Source organism: Cervus canadensis, chromosome 30 (assembly GCF_019320065.1).
Source record: "Cervus canadensis isolate Bull #8, Minnesota chromosome 30, ASM1932006v1, whole genome shotgun sequence".
Classification (NCBI taxonomy): Eukaryota; Metazoa; Chordata; class Mammalia; order Artiodactyla; family Cervidae; genus Cervus; species Cervus canadensis.
In genome coordinates this window covers 4,349,434-4,365,894 of record NC_057415.1, presented here as the reverse complement: position 1 = coordinate 4,365,894, position 16,461 = coordinate 4,349,434, and the positions used below count along the sequence as shown (strand labels likewise).

The following is a 16,461-nucleotide window of genomic DNA, read 5'->3' as shown; positions in this document are numbered from 1 at the left end:
AGATCCCCTGGAGAAGGAAATGGCAGCCCACTCCAGTACTCTCGCCTAGAAGATTCTGTGGATGGAGGAGCCTGGTGGGCTACAGTCCATGGGGTCGCAAAGAGTCGGACACGGCTGACTCTTCACCTGGGGAATATTCTCGAGTTACGACGGGGATGGCCCTTCAAAACTCGTTTTTGTTTCACTTTCAATGAAATTAGGGGTACCATATGACACAGCATTTATATTTCTGGGTATATGCCCAATGGAAATGAAAATAGAATTCTGACAAGATACATGTACTCCCATGTTTATTGAAGTGTTCTTCACAATAGCCAAGATGCAGCAACAACTCAGGTGTTCATCAACAGACACGTTAAAGATGTGGTGCATAGACACAGTGAGATCTTACGTGACCATGAGAGAGGAGGAAGGGTAGCCGGTTATTTTTGACACAGTTGGATTGGGCACGTTATACTAAGCGAGGTAAGTCAGAGAAAGACAGATGCTGTGTGATACCACTTATTTGTAGAATCTGAAGAAGTCAGAAACCAGAGTAAAATGTTGGTTACCAGGGGATGGGGGTAGGAGATAAGATTAGTGATGTTTAAGGGTAGAAACTTGTAACACTGGATAAATAAGCCATAGAGGGTTAGTGCATGGTATAGTGAATAGAGACAGTAGTTCTGTAATGATGTGATGATAATATTGCTACACGGGCAATCATATATAAATGTATCAAAGTAACACACTGTATCACTTAAATTTACACAGCGTTACATGTCAAATTTATTCAGTTTTGAAAAGTTGGACAGGTCTTGAATTGGTGGACTCTGGAGTTTGGACTTTGTTCTATAGATCAGTCCAGTAGAGAATAGCGTGAGTTGGAATGGAAGAGTAGGAACAAGAAAGTCAATTAGATCTCTCTACCAGATTAAATAAGGGCAATAATGAAAACAGGTGAGGATCGGATGTAGAAAATGTTATAAAAAGAGAGTCAGACCTGGGAGCTGAGTGAGAGCATGGAAGAAAGGAGTGGAACAATCAGAGCTCACTGGTTTTTAAAACCTTGCGCTTGATAGATTTAGCCTCAAAGTGAAAACTCTGGTATTTCAAAACAATCTTCACATTTCAAAGGAACACTAGGGCCTAGGGAATTGTGTTTTCAACACATGCAAATGGTATGAAACTACAAAATTAAAAGTTGAGAGTTCTTGGAAAACCACTGGGAAAAGGTAAAATACACCGGTAAAAGTGTATTTCTTCAGATAATGTTTTCACAGCTTGTCGGGGTAAAATAAATGTCTGCACAGATTTCTGTGGTCAGAATTACATACACTGTTTTTAGACTTCACTTTTCTTACACTGTCTTTAGGTGTCTATGCTTGGATTGGCATTAACTTTGTCCTCGGACGCTTTGAGCATATTGAAGACGGTAAGTGTTGTGTTTGCGGTGAGTGTGTCTGACTGAACCTTCTGTCTTCTTCTGTTTCATGCAAAATGTAGAAAAGGAGCTGAGTCTTGTGACACAGCTGGTGAGGAGGAGCAGCGTGGGAGGCAGTGCTGGCACTGAGGGAGCTTGGTCTTAGTGGGGAGGAGCGGGTTGGGGCTCCTAGATACCCTGGATCCCACCATGAAAGCAGGATGACTGTTTGCAAGATCGTGCCTCCCTGCATTCGTTCACTTCCAGTGGATGTTTCTCGTTCTTTTCAGATGACGAGGCGGTCGTGGAAGTTAACATCCCTGGTAGCGAGAGCAGCGAAGCCATTCTTCGTAAAAGAACAGCTGGTATTCTAGACATGGGAGGCGTGTCAACCCAGATAGCATACGAAGTACCCAAAACTGTAAGCTTTGCCTCCTCACAGCAGGTTATTATCTGTACAAATTTCCTTCCTTTTGGTTTGGTTTTCATTTAACATGTCTCCATCCATTTTTGTTTTGTTTCCTGAGTCTGAACACATCTTTACTGTGCTTGCCGAGGGTCCCGCCTTCTCAACCCAGGCGACAGGAGACGGGAGGAAGCCAAGGCAAACCTCCACTAAGCCGTTTGTGTTTGTTCATTGAAGTCAGCTGGTTTGTTTTCTGAATTACATAGAATTTTCCTTTGGTGTATATGTCAGCCACACTGAGTTTTTATTTCTGTTTCCAGTCACTTTTTTTCTCAGTAGGTATCCTAAAACTTAATATGATAGCATCAGATTTCTTAAGTTGTAATTGGGAAAAATTACTTTTATGTGGGGGTGGCAAGGATGTGTGGTCAGGCAGCTTCCCACTTTTCTGGTAGAGACTGAGGTTTGGATCCACTGCTCTGGGTTTCTTAGCCTGTGGCTCACTCTGTCATTTATCTGCACCCTGCCTCTGCCTCCAGCTCCCCAGCAGGCTGGGCAGCCTTGTGTAGAGTGGAGGGGCCCGCTGAGTTCCTGAGTTGCTCTGTGTCTTCCCCTGCTCCATGCAGCTGGGGATTAGGATGGGCAGAGTGAGTGCTGGAGAAGAGTGGAGCTGGACGGGCTTGGGCCACATTGTCACCCTGGCCTCTGATCATGGGGCCTTATGCGAGTGCCTTCTCCAAATGTGACGCAAGTGTCTCTGACGGAGGGTTATTGCAAAACTGACTGAGGTAGCGCATACAGTATATTCAACACCCCGCCAGACACCTTGTGTCAACTCAGCAAACATTATTTATGTGTTTATTAAGCACCTTAGAAAAATGCTCTGTAAATTCAAGTATTACAATTTGTGTTTCCTACTTCCCATCCAGGCATGCCTCTAGAAACTATTATACTCTTGGTAAAAAGTCACATTTTCCCCTCAAAGCAAGAAACTCAGAAAAGCAAGATTGGAAAAAAATACTGAAAAATCAGGAATAAAAATTTCCCATGGATATATCATCCAAAAAAAAAAGATAGTGTTTTGGTGTATTTATTTTCATTCTTTTTCTAGTTCTTCATAGTTTTTAAAAATATGGATGTTATAATCATACTGTTTGTCCAGGGTTTTGTCCTGTATTGAACAGTGCATAAGCATGTTCCTCCATAAACTGCTGCCATAATAACTCACCCCTCCCTGGAATTGTGTATTTCAGTGGCATCCAGTCTTTTCTGTCACAGAATTGGACATGGTTGTGTATAGAGACTTTTCAATGTTGAAGATTATTTTCACAGTGTAGGATTTCCTAAGTAGATTTACTAGATCACATTGTTAACGTCCTTTTTACAAAGTCATTTCGGTATCACAGATGTGCAGCCCACCTGAAATTTTTTAAGTCAGGGTTGTCATGTTGAAGTAGGAAAGATGCTTGGAAGAATCGTTGGGAAATGCAGGAGCAAAATGTTTGCCCCTTTTAGATGAGACTCTTTCAGGATCCCTGTTTTTAGAAGGAAGTAACTTTTTTTGCTTAAAATACTTAAGCTTGTGGCCCTTACGTCTGCAGGAAGAAGTAGCTAAGAACCTGCTGGCTGAATTTAACTTGGGGTGTGACATTCACCAAACGGAGCATGTGTACCGTGTCTACGTGGCCACGTTTCTTGGGTTTGGTGGCAATGCTGCTCGACAGAGGTATGAAGACAGAATATTTGCCAGCACACTTCAGAAGAACAGGTAAAGCACCTTCCACTGCTCAGCCATGACTTTGAAATCTAGGTCTATCTTCATAGAAGACATACCCAGGCGAAGCAGGGAGCCCTCAGTCAGCAGAATGTCAGTGCTGTTAGCTGCTTGCCGCCCAGCCTGCTGAGCTGGGGAAGAAATGCAAGGGCAGCAGGGTCCTGCCTCCAGCCCCAGCCTACCAGGCTCCGAAGGGGGCTCTCGCTGTCAGACCCAGGGCTTCACTGCTGGGTCAGAGGTCTCACTCTCAGGACATTAAACACTTCTAAGCCCTGGGTGGTGCTATTCCAGATTGCCAAGTCCCGGGGAAACTCAGCACCGGGGCCACTAGGATTTCCTGGCGGCCCACAGGATGCAGTGGTGGCGTTGAGTTATGAGATGGCCTGATGTCGTGGGAAGCAGCTTGGGCGGTTATGTGCTAAATACGACCGTAGGAAGGAAGTTATTCATAAGAAAGAAATGATCCAGAAGTCAAGGTTTGTCATTTTAAGCATCTTTAGCAGTAAAACTTTTAAAAATGAGTTTATGAAGATTTCTAGTATAGAAAATATCAAAAACACCTTATCAATTTAAATTTATTTTATGTTTAAGTATATACCAAATATTTATTTAAAATTAGTCCATTAGAACAGAAAAGCCATTTGGATGAATTAAAAAACTCTGAAATCTGGGCTTTTATGTAAAGAGTTATTAATTACTATGCTCTGTTTTGTTTGTTTTGATGTAACAATTTTGAGGGGAAAAGTCCTGATTTATAGAGCTAAATGATAGGGTATTTCTTTGATCAATTTGACCTTTTTGTTGTTGTTGAGGTGTAGTTGATGTACAATATTATATAAGTTTCAAATGTACAACATAGTGATTCACAGTTTTTAAAGTTTATACTCCACTTATAGTTATTATAAAATATTGACTACAATTTAATCTTAATAATCCTGTGGAGGCCTAAACTTTAAGAAAGTCCAAATCATAGCCATTTAGCTCCTCATTTTCCAGAAACTCACATGTGTGAATAGGAAAAGCAGTAAAAACTTGTTCTTTGTCTGTTCTAGGTGTTAGTTGGATAGTGTTAGGTAAGAGATAGTAAGTAGTCCCAGTTTCTTTTTAAAAATGTCATAGCATACTTTGGTAAAATTATTTTTAATAATAGTCTTAAAATAGAAATATTTTATAAGTGACATTTAATTTAGAACTTTGGAGAAATACCTTCTTCTGCAGCCCTAATTTTTACTAATTGGTTTTAATGTCAAGAAGGTTGTATAGTGGGCCGTGGAGTGGTACTTCTTAATTTAGACATAGAGCAAGTAAAACCTGTAGCATGAAATACACATTTAGCTCATCCTAGATTTATATAATCATTATAAATGTTAGTCATCACTTACTACATATGTCATGAATTGAGCCTTCAAGTGCATATTCATCTCTGCCATTAGTAATGATGATTGATTTTTAAATTACTCAAATATTTTAAATTAATGGCAAAGACCTTAATTTATTACGTGCACATCCATTTTGAGTTGCCCTGATCTTAGGTCAGTTGAGTGTCAGGTAAAAACTTGACTTAATTTCAGTGACTGAATGTCAAATTCAGGTGCCCTCCTAATACTTAAACACCTTTTAGGCCCATGGGATTTCCTGGTGTCAAACAGTAACATAACTTGAGCTTTTCTTTAGCAGTGCAGACACACGGTAGGATGACAGATCTGGACATTTCATTGGGAGGCAGTAAGTGTAGAGTGCTTCAGTAAACAATGTTAAGATTTCTACAGGACTTCTCAGAGCCCATAGTACAGTAAAATTGTTATCTGTTGTAGTTGGGATCAATACTTGGTTAACTTAAAAAACTCAGTTAGAGCAGAGACTCGTAAAAATAGAATCAACCTCAAGCATTTTGTTCTAACTTGTGTATTCAGTTGCCAGTCTTTAGCTCTGGACTAAAAGCTTTTCTTAGGCTGCATCTGTCATCTCTCTGGCAGGCACAGCACCCTCTCTTGATACCGTTTTGGCTATCTTTCAAGAATACCAAGGCCTTAAAGACATCTGTGAAGCAGTTTGATACTATTTTCTGTCTAGATTTTTACTGATTTTTCCAAACTTTTTAAAATAATCTTGCTAATACCTAATTTGACACCAGTTTTCTAGCAGTTTGCCTTTATCATATTTTTCTAAGGCATCTGATCCAGCTTTCACAGGACCAGCGCCTTCTTTTTACAGTCACATTTCATCTATATATAATGAAAATGACAGGCATTTGTGGCCAAAATGGGGCTGGGAATAACACAGTGAGTGGGCGTTGGACCGCAGTGAACGGGAGACACGGAAGAGCTTACTAACTGTGTGCCCTCAACGGCCAAGGACGTCAGCCTGTCACAGGGCACAGGAAGCATCCGAGATCTGGCCAGGTCGTGCTGTCACTGGCCCCGGTTTAGGTGTCTGTTGTACTCAGGCGTGTGTTATGAACCTCCAGAAGGGGCTCAAGTCTGTGTTTTTCTAACTTGATTTTTCCTGAAACCCTTTCGTGTTCCGCGGGACAGAGTTTGGGAAACACTGACTTGGAGCCACTTTCTTCTTCACACAGTCTTCTGTCTCGTGATGAAGTTTCTCTTGGTCCTGTAGACTCCTGGGGAAACAGACCGGCCTGACTCCTGACACTCCGTACCTGGACCCCTGCCTACCCCTGGACATCAAAGACGAAATCCAGCAAAACGGACAGACGCTGTACCTGCGGGGGACAGGGGACTTTGACCTATGCCGGGAGACCATCCAACCTTTCATGAACAAAACAAACGAGACACAAACCTCCCTCAACGGGGTCTACCAGCCTCCGATTCACTTCCAGAACAGCGAGTTCTACGGCTTCTCTGAATTCTACTACTGCACGGAAGATGTGTTACGGATGGGCGGGGACTACGACGCTGCAGCATTTACTAGAGCCGCCAAGGTAACTGTCTGGGGAGCTGGTGTAGGCAGCGCCGGGCCCAGACAGGAGCAGGACACGGGAGATGGCAGAAGGCCATGCGCAGCGCCTTAGCAGCCTTGGCTGGGCCTTGGTTAGGGGAGAGGAATAGTCACAGCAGAAGCCAAAGCACCCGCCGTGAGCCAGTTTCTGCCCCACGGCAGGGACTGCACCACCATCATGGCTCCCACACGTAATAGTGTGATTCTGGTCCGACAGCTCCTCACAGCTTCCTGCCCTTTGCTGCCAGCACCCTTCTTCTCTCGTTCTCCATGCCTTCCTGACAGCCCCCTAGGCTCCAAGCCTAGGCTGTCTCCTCCCTTGGTCCTCTGACCTGTAGGTTCTTGGCTGGTCTCATCTGAATTCATGGTTTGCTGCTGCCTCCCAGGAAGAGGCTCCACATGTGACCCCGCCCAGTGCCTGCGAGCTGTCACAGCTCCAGACAGCCCCTCCTGTCTCCCCACTCTCTTCTGCTGTGTTGTCTCGGTCATGGCATCACAAGCCCTCCAGCGCCCCTCCCCTCCCCCTGTCACTCATCCATCCCTTCCCGTACACCCCGTAATAGCAGTCATTAAGCATATTGTTATACGTCAGAAATACCTCTGCGGCCCCTGCTGTCCCTCCTTTCCGTCCCACGCTCACTCTCCCAGTCCTGGACTCTCACTTGCCCCGTTGCAGGAGCCTCCCTCTGGTCCTCCTGCCCTGGTCTCCCTCCCATCATTCATTCTCCACGCCGCTCCCCAGTGTTCTGAAACGCAAGTGCAGCCCCCTGGTCTCCTTTTCAGAGTCTTCAGCGTTTCCTCTTGCCTCCAGGATGAATTTTAAATACCTTAGTGTGTCCCACCGCCACCCCCCCACCCTGTAGCCTCATCTCCCCACCCAGCACTTCACGCTCTGATCATGTCAGAGATGTGTTTGTTCCCCTCCTGTCAGCACGCCCTTCCATCCTGTGTTTGGCTGTGGTGTCTCCTCTGGTGACAGGTGTCCTCACCCCTCACCCAGGCTGCGCACCGCATTTCCTGTGTCCCTGTCCGAGTGTCACTGCCTCTCTGAGCCTCATCTCCCCCCCCAGCACTTCACGCTCTGATCATATGAGAGATTTGTTTGTCTCCCTCCCATCAGCGCTCCCTTCCATCCTGTGTTTGGCCGTGGTGTCTCCTCTGGTGACAGGTGTCCTCACCCCTCACCCAGGCTGCGCACCGCATTTCCTGTGTCCCTGTCCGAGTGTCACTGCCTCTCTGAGCCTCATCTCCCCCCCCAGCACTTCACGCTCTGATCATATGAGAGATTTGTTTGTCTCCCTCCCATCAGCGCTCCCTTCCATCCTGTGTTTGGCCGTGGTGTCTCCTCTGGTGACAGGTGTCCTCACCCCTCACCCAGGCTGCGCACCGCATTTCCTGTGTCCCTGTCCGAGTGTCACTGCCTCTCTGAGCCTCATCTCCCCCCCCCCCAGCACTTCACGCTCTGATCATATGAGAGATTTGTTTGTCTCCCTCCCGTCAGCGCTCCCTTCCATCCTGTCTTTGGCCGTGGTGTCTCCTCTGGTGACAGGTGTCCTCACGCCTCACCCAGGCTGAGCACCGTATTTTCTGTGTCCCTGTCCTTGAGTGTCACTGCCTCTCTGAGCCTCAGGTCCTTCACCCTTTAAACAGGTTAGAGTAGCAGCCATGTCAAGGAGCTGTTTTAAGCATTACGTTCAGAGAAGGTGCTGACTCAGTGTTCAGCAAGTCTTAGCTCTTGATACACACCTCCGTACAAGTGACGTCAGGAAAAGGGGGCGCCTCTTGCCGTCTCTTGTAATCACCCCTGTGTGCCCAGGCGCTTTCCTAGTGGCTCGCATGGGAAGAATCCGCCTGCCAATGCAGGAAACTCAGGAGACCCAGGTTTGACCCCTGGGGCAGGAAGACCCTCTGGAGTAGGAAATGATTACCCACTACTCCAGTATTCTTGCCTAGAGCATCCATGGACAGAGGAGCCTGTAGTCTGTGGGGTCACAAGGACTCGGACATGACTGGGCAACTGAACGCACATACTGAGTTCCCAGAGTACCATGTAGCCATGGACCTAGGTGTTCAGTCTGAACCAGCGGAGGTACAACTTCACTTTTCCAGAAATCTTTGCCAGTCATGTGCAGTCACGGGGAGAGAAACTCAGCAGCTTTGGAAGAGGTTGGTTGTGGGCAGGGAAACTCTCTTTAACAATGACCTTGACCAAAATTTACAATGAAAAGCAAGCATTGTCCCTCTCATCAGTGAAGATTCACGGAGTGTGTGTGTCGTGTCCTCGTGGGATACAGACATATATTAAGCTTGTGTTTCCTAATTGGAAGGATATGTTCGTTATGAATGTGAATTTGGTCAACACTTTTTTTAAATGAAAAAAATTTAATAAACTTCCTAGGGGTATACTTGGGGTGACATTTCTTTCAGGATTATTGTGCCACGAAGTGGTCGATCCTGCGGGAACGCTTTGACCGAGGACTGTATGCCTCTCACGCCGACCTCCACAGGCTCAAGTAAGTCATGGACAGAGAGCCCAGGGTACGATGAAGGAACTCTTGTGTCCAGTCTTGGCCCCAGTCTGCCTTTGCATCCTCATTGGTGGTCCCTGCTCTTCCGCATCTGCCCGGGGTCCTTTCAGATGGATAGCAAAGACTCGCCCAAACATGTCTCACAGTCTTGGGCCCTGTTTTGGTCTTCCTTCCACCTGGGATTCTCCTGTGCATCTTTTGCCATTGATGCGCTGCCCAGAGGTCAGAGGTCAGAGCTGTTTTCCTCTGTCCACTCAGCCAGGCTCCATCCCTCTCTCCAAGTCTCCAGAGCCCTCATTATGTCTCTGGCACATTTATCATATTCTGTTTTGTTTTATAGGTATTTGTTGATTTTTAAAAATCCTTTGCTTAACCACATTGGCTGTGTTATTATTTATGATGATATCGTATTACTTGTTTAGCCCAGCACTTTGCAAAAAGCAAGCCTCTGATGAATATTTAAAATCATAGACTATCAGAGCCATAAAGGACCCTCCCATGTTCTCATTATATAAAAAAGAAACTGAAGTTCAAAGAAGGTCCCTCTTGTTCAGTATTTATTCAGAAAGGAGTTAAATGATGGAAAGCCCAAGGGGAAACCTCTCATGGCCACCACATATTATGTAGAGATCAGGTTTCATGGGCAAATCAATTTGACAGGTGAAAGATATGGGACAAGGGGTGTAAACCAAGCGAATCAGCTGGAGATGCTGATCCAGCCCTCAGAGCACCAGCCACATGCAGCCCCGACGCCTGCGTCAGTCACAGAGGGCGAGACTGGCCACACAGGGGCGTCTGGACAAGTGACTCAGTCCCCTTCACGTCTGTGCCGCTTGTAGGTATCAGTGCTTCAAGTCCGCCTGGATGTTCGAGGTGTTCCACAGGGGCTTCTCGTTTCCCGTCAACTACAGAAGTTTAAAGACGGCCTTGCAAGTTTACGACAAGGAGGTGCAGTGGACCCTCGGAGCAATCCTCTACAGGACCCGCTTCTTACCTTTGAGGTAGGGCTGGGAATTTGGTAACAAATCTAGCCGAAGGTGCTTCTCTGCATCTGAGGGATCCTGGTAGCCGTGGTGTGGGTATTTGGGGTGTTGTTAATGCTGACTGTGGGCAGACTGGGAGCATGGCGGGGTTGAGGGGGTGGGGAGGGGGGCGTCTGACTTGGTGTTCCTCACGGGTGCATCCTCCCCTCCCATTGTCATCAGCTGTCTGTTCCCTGGCCCCAACACAGAGGGGTCCATTCCAGGGTCCTTAACCTTTATGGCCTTGGACCCCTTCCTGAAATCTTGCTTTTAGTGCTTAATATAAATGCATAAGTTTATAGAGGAAACTGTTATATTGCAATATATTTACCTAACATTACAGAAGACGATCTTGTGGTTTGTAGTGTATGTTCTTCCTCATTAGCACTTTAGATAGCAAGACCTGGCAGCAGAATTCATACCTTCTGGAATCTCAGTGTAGTGATAGCTGTTGGTAGTATTCTGAGGCATCTGCAGAACACCCCAGCGTGATGTAAAAGATCTGTGAGTCGCACTAGGAACAGACTCACACGTCCTGCTGACACTGTAGTGGTTTTTGTCTACATTCACATTCCGTGGAAATGCTGCATTGCAGCCAGAGCCATAAATACAGACGTGTCTCCTTCCCCGTCACACTCAGACCTGGCTCTCAGTTGACCCCACATCAGAACCCTGGTTCACAAATAAGTGAGGGATTCGCTGGTTTTGGTTTTGTTTTTCCCTTCATTTAATCAAGCCTCTCCCAGCAGCACATTAGCTGGGTCAACAGCAGACACTGAGAATTAGGTGTTGTGATCACAAACATGTGCTTTGATTCCACACTGGCTTCTGTGTATTAGTGAAGCACAGTTCTAACTTTCTCTGATTTTTGTTACCCAAACCTGAGTGTTAGTTACAGCTACAGACTCATGAATACACTTTCATGTGTTTCCGTGTTCATACTCAGAACCACCCTCTGCTGGGCCACATCATCCTGCATTTTAGAGGTGAGGGAACCGGGTCTGGGAGACAGAGGTGACGGTTTCAGTCTGCAGAGCCGAGTCCTAAACCAGGCCCCCGTCATGTCCCTGGGCGCGGTCACCTTGCATCTGCTGCCTGCCTCGTTAGCCGTCCTGTTTGTTCTTGTTCCCGGGGCAGAGACATCCAGCAGGAGACGTTCCGGGCCAGCCACGCGCACTGGCGCGGCTTCTCCTTTGTGTACAACCACTACCTGTTCTCCGGCTGCTTCCTGGTGGTCCTGCTCGCCATCCTCCTCTACCTGCTGCGGCTGCGGCGCATCCACCGGCGGGCCCCGCGCAGCGGCTCAGCCGCCGCCGTCTGGCTGGAGGAGGGCCTTCCGTCCCAGAAGATCGCTGGTACCTTGTGAGCCGGGCTCCGAGCCCCCGGAAACTCTACAGGAAAAGCCATTTTCGCCTCAGGGTTTCTCCTCTTCATTCTCACTTAGTTTTGTTTTTCTTTTCCCCCTTTGTTCCTGGAGACAAAACCAAACCCCACTGTTCGCAGATTCCGCTGTCCTGGAAGTACTGCGTCCAGCTCTTCTGTGTAAGCTTTAAACGGAGGAGTCAGGCAAAGGGAGCATCACTTCATTTTTGCTGCGTAGAATATCTGCCAAAAATTGCAACAATTTTTGGTTGTTCTCTAAGGCATGTTCGATTTTAAACAGATGCACTTTGATACTGGAGGAAAACAGCAGGCTGTCCTCTGTCGGGGGAGGTGGAACCGAGGGGTGACTCTTTCACAGAACCAGAACACGTTCTCACTGGACCGGTCATCCCTGTTTCTGTCTTGAAAGCTCTCACCTAAAGAGGGAGATGCTTAGTTTTATTTATTGTTCAGGGCTTTTACTGTTTCTTTGCTTTGCAGGTTTAAAAAGCCAGAACCATTTATATCCACAGTAGATAGGTATAGGCACCAAGAGGTAACAGTTTTTAAAATTGACAGGAAGAGACCTGAAAAAATGTGAAAACGACCAGAGTGCTGTGTGTGTGTGAAACACCAGTGGGAGAGAGTGGGGGGGTGCAGTGCCGTCACTTTTAAAAGCACATGCTTCAGCGTCTACTGTTGCATTGCATTTCATTCAGAAAAAAATCAGTCCTCGATACCAACCACAGGCAATTACTTCCTTCATCCCATCTTTCAGTGCCCTTAGAACACTATGTTTTTGACTGAGTTGGAAAATACATAGTTTCACTGGTTTTAACGTTAGAACTGGAGCTGGTGTCTGCCAGCTGGCATGTCCGTGTTTCTCATTCATTTGTGGTTATTTAATTGTGCTCTGGTTTCTTCCACTTTCAAGTTGGTATCCCTCCTGCCCTCGTATTTCAGAGACTTGGCTTGACTGTTGTGGTCGAGGTGGTGCTGGCAGGGCCACTGTAAAGCCACAGGACTAAGAGAAAGAAGAATCAACTCACATTTTGAGGAAAACAAGTTTGACATTTCAAACAAAAACAGAAAAAGGACAGCTGGATTGGTGTCTCTGAGATGGGTGGTTTTTCACCTATTCATTTAGTTCAGAAACTTTGGACATTCTCATGCATAGTTTTTTAGATGATGGGTGTGTGTGTGTGTGCGTGCGTGTGCGTACACATGCATGCACGCCCCTAGACTGTTTCTTAACTCCAGAGCAGCTAAATCCATCTAGTTGGTAACAGATTTATATTTTGAGAGCTGCTTTTTAAAAGAATCACTGATGAGAGAAAGAATTCAGGTTCTTAAGCCCTTAATTTAGAAAAAAAGTTTGGATATTCATCTTGTCTAGTAATTACTTAAAAACCTGACATACTATATGTTGATAACTTAAAAGTTTACAGATTTATGAAAGAAATGCAAATCTCTGATTCTGCTCTTCAAAGTGAATATTCTAATGATAGAAAAATTGTTGGTAGAAAGTTTGCCTCTCAGATATCAAGAACGTTGGAGGAGCTAGATGGTGTCATAGCATCTCATGATGCTAAGAAGAGAGACTTCTCTCAGAGAGGATGGAGACAGGTATCTCTCAAAAAAATCCAGCCTCTGAAGTGCTGATCTCCAGCTGTTTTAATTCCTTGGTTCCTGGTAAACACTGTTCTTTCTCAAGACGCAGCCATACATGAGCTGTCATGAGTACCCTGGGGTAGAGAGCTGGCATGCTTCTCCTTGACTTCTTAGAGGGGTTGCCCTGTGGACTGTAGGTGGCATTAGTGGTGAACAAGAAGTAAGTTTACACGTTAGCTTTTCTACCACCAGCCATGTGGAGTAGTAAGGCCCTAACCTGCAGGATGAAAATTTCCCAGCACCTGGAACATGTGATTTTGCCTTTCAGACCACAGCAAGAGTAAGCTAGCACAGGTACAGGTTTAAATGAGTGTAAATTAAGACCTACGGTAAACAGCCACTTTTTAGATAAAGGATGCTAATGTGGTCCAGCTCTGTACGTTTGGGGAGTGCAGCAGAGACCAGCATGGAAGATCCAAGCTTGACATCTGTCTGCCAGGACCTATCTCAGTCTCCAGAAGAAGTCCCCCAGATTAGGGTCCCAAGGCACAGTGGCCTTGTACTTTGCACAGTTCGGAGCTGTGTACCCCATCAAAGAACTCCCAGCAGAGGCTTGGCAAGCCATCACCCACAGGGAAAATCTGGGAGACTCTTGAGCTTAGAGTATGTTTTCAATTTTTTTAAGGTCATTAAAGGAAAGCAAAGTAACTAGTACACACAGAGACTCAGACACTTAACTCAGTGTCCCTTTACAGAGGACGCTGCTGAGCCTCCACAGACGGTCCGTTCAAGAACAGATATCCAGCGCCTTCTCTCTATTCAGGGAGGTACCTGTGACCAGCGTGAGCACAGAAAGAAGGGCCAGAGACATGACAAACTGCAATCTGAAAACAGTTGTGTATGCACCAGAATCTCACTCATCTTTTTCTCTAGGTTCTTTTCAAGATTGGTTTTCTAATAAACCAGGTAACATCTTCCCTCCTCCCCCCACCCAAATTTAAAACATGCTGTTGAGGGGGTGCGGGGGGTGGGGGGGTGCACTCATTCTGCCCTGTTGTGACATCTGCAGGCATGGGAGGGCCCTAATTCAGGAAGCAAAGAAATAATGTCAATTAAAGGCTGGCCAAGAAGGCAGTAAAGTGTGAACGCTTTTAGTGACAGAAAGCAGGAGAAATCGGATGGGTGGGAGGGAACTTGGCTGAAAGCCTCGCAAAGAGCAGTGTTCTGTGTTAGCTCTCTGTTTGGTGGAAAGATTCCTCAAGTAAACGTTCATCGTCCTACCTGTGCTGCTCCTTTTTAAACCTCCAGAGAATGTTGTTGAAGATTTTATAGTCCCTGCAAGGACATCACATTAAAAGTACAGACAGACTGATTGGTCTCGGTGGTTTCTGCACATTCTCACCCTAAACCACTGGCTTTGCGGCTCCCGACCCTGGAAGCCGGGGAGACCCCTTGCTGTCCTGTCACCACATCTGTGCACCCAGGCAGGTCTGGAGTACCCGGTGTTTGAATCTGAAGCTCAGGCCTACATAGGATACTTCTCCTTCTAAGAAGCATGCACCACTTAGCAAGAAACTCAAACAGGCAACTGCATTTTCCAAACTTTAAAAAAAAAAAATCAGCTTTAGAATTTTGTGTGGTTACGTGCAATGAGTGCAGCAGAACTACCTATAAGTAAATTATTTAGTTATTTATTTCTCTTTCAGGGTTTTGTTTTTTTATGATTTTTATTGATTGTCCTCTTCCATAGTGAATGAGGTGACCAACCAAGGAGAATTCTGTGTTCTGTTACTAAGATTTTATTTCGAGGTTAGGAATTAATAAACTAAAGGAGCATCTCTAAATGTTTTTGATTTAAATGATGTTTTCCATTCAAAGAATAATTACCCTCGGGGAATTGTGGTGTCGTATCATTTTCTGTGTTTGGCAACCTCACCTTGCGACCCTCCACATGGATGGGTGTTGAGAATAAAATGGAAGTTCATCTTGCGGTCCATAGATGTGTGAGCTTGCTTGCTTGTGATTTTTTAAAGAGATTTTTCTCTGATGTTTGAATCTTGTTACCGGTTAGAATGCTTAGTTGAACTTGAATCTCAATTCAGTGAAAATAAATTGTCTGAGTCTGACTACACACTCCATGCGTTTGCTGTATTTGATGCACGTATAGTGAGGCTCTGCTGTGTGTGGCGGAGGGAGGGGTCCCGGTGTCCTTCAGCTGGAAACACAAATATTTCATGAGGAGAGACATTCACCACGGTGTAATACGGTGTAAGCCATTCATCAACAATAAAGGCCATTGAAAAGCTACTGTTTATAACATTGTCATTTTAAAGCACCCATTAACTGTATCTCTGGCGGCTCAGATGGTAAAGAATCTGCCTGCAATGCAGGAGACCTGGGTTCGAGCCCTGGGTCAGGAAGATCCCCTGGAGAAGGGAAAGGCAACCCACTCCAGTATTCTTGCCTGGAGATTCCCATGGAGAGAGGAGCCTGGTGTGCTACAGTCCATGGGGTCACAAAGAGTCAGACACGACTGAGCAACTAAAACACATATTAACTAGATATATATATACATAAAAGGAAAAGAAATGATCAAACTTTATGTATTTTTGTCTTATAAGCAGTAAAATAATTGCTGACCTTATATGACACCATTTTGCAATTAGATCTAAGTTTGAGCCATTGGCTTATTTCCAGAGAATCATGAATCCCATTATTAATGCTGCCAGCAACTATTAGAAGCTGCCCTTCTCTTTCAGCTGTTTGAGAATGTCTAAATAGGGCTCCAGGAGGAAGGGCCTGAGCCATAACCTGAAAATAGATGATAAAGACAGATGGGAAGGAAGGGGACCGGCTGTTAAGAATAACAAAAATAAAAGCAGGGCAGGTTCGGGGGAGGCAGAACCAAGTGGGAATGTGTGGAGGGCAGTGAGTGCAGGGCAGGGGACCCCAGCCACTGACCACAGGAAGGAACAGTAACATTGAAACCTGCTTAAATAATTCTTGAGGCAACGCAGTGAATACAGGCCTCTATGCCTGAGGGTAAGCACATTAAATTATATCAAAGCCTTCTAGAGATGTCTACATTTTATTCCACTTCTTGGAAGAGAAATAAGTGCCTGTTTCCAACAGACTGCCCTTGTTAACAGACCTGCAAGGCAACAGTTGGGTTTTGGTTTTTCATCTGTTTCTGTTCCCCCATTGAGTCTGAAATGCACAAGTAGATCCTCCCTGCGCCAGCCCCTCACCCCGAGATCCCAAAATGCTAATGGATTGCACAGAGGGGTTTGTGGTGCTCTCACTGTCCTGGGAGCCGGGAATGTCATCTCTGTCTAAGACAGAGTATCTTCTAACCGAAAGTCATCAAAGACACAGGAGCTTAGGAGCACCCTTTCCCC

General features: G+C 45.7%; 1 protein-coding gene across 5 annotated transcripts in view; it reads left to right on the top strand.

Annotated features, from left to right (window-relative positions):
• ENTPD4 (ectonucleoside triphosphate diphosphohydrolase 4) overlaps positions 1 to 15,194 on the top strand; it is a 116,908-nt gene extending 101,714 nt beyond the window's left edge. For 4 of the 5 annotated variants that reach the window (XM_043453811.1, XM_043453810.1, XM_043453808.1 and 1 more), the window contains 7 exons: positions 1,355 to 1,414; positions 1,693 to 1,847; positions 3,410 to 3,576; positions 6,199 to 6,523; positions 8,968 to 9,053; positions 9,908 to 10,069; positions 11,228 to 15,194. In XM_043453811.1, the coding sequence (XP_043309746.1) occupies positions 1,355 to 1,414; positions 1,693 to 1,847; positions 3,410 to 3,576; positions 6,199 to 6,523; positions 8,968 to 9,053; positions 9,908 to 10,069; positions 11,228 to 11,456 (1,184 nt within the window). In that variant the 3' untranslated portion in view covers positions 11,457 to 15,194. The remainder of the gene's footprint in view (positions 1 to 1,354; positions 1,415 to 1,692; positions 1,848 to 3,409; positions 3,577 to 6,198; positions 6,524 to 8,967; positions 9,054 to 9,907; positions 10,070 to 11,227) is intronic. The other variant, XM_043453812.1, reaches the window with a different exon arrangement.
• The last annotated feature ends 1,267 nt before the right edge of the window (positions 15,195 to 16,461 follow it).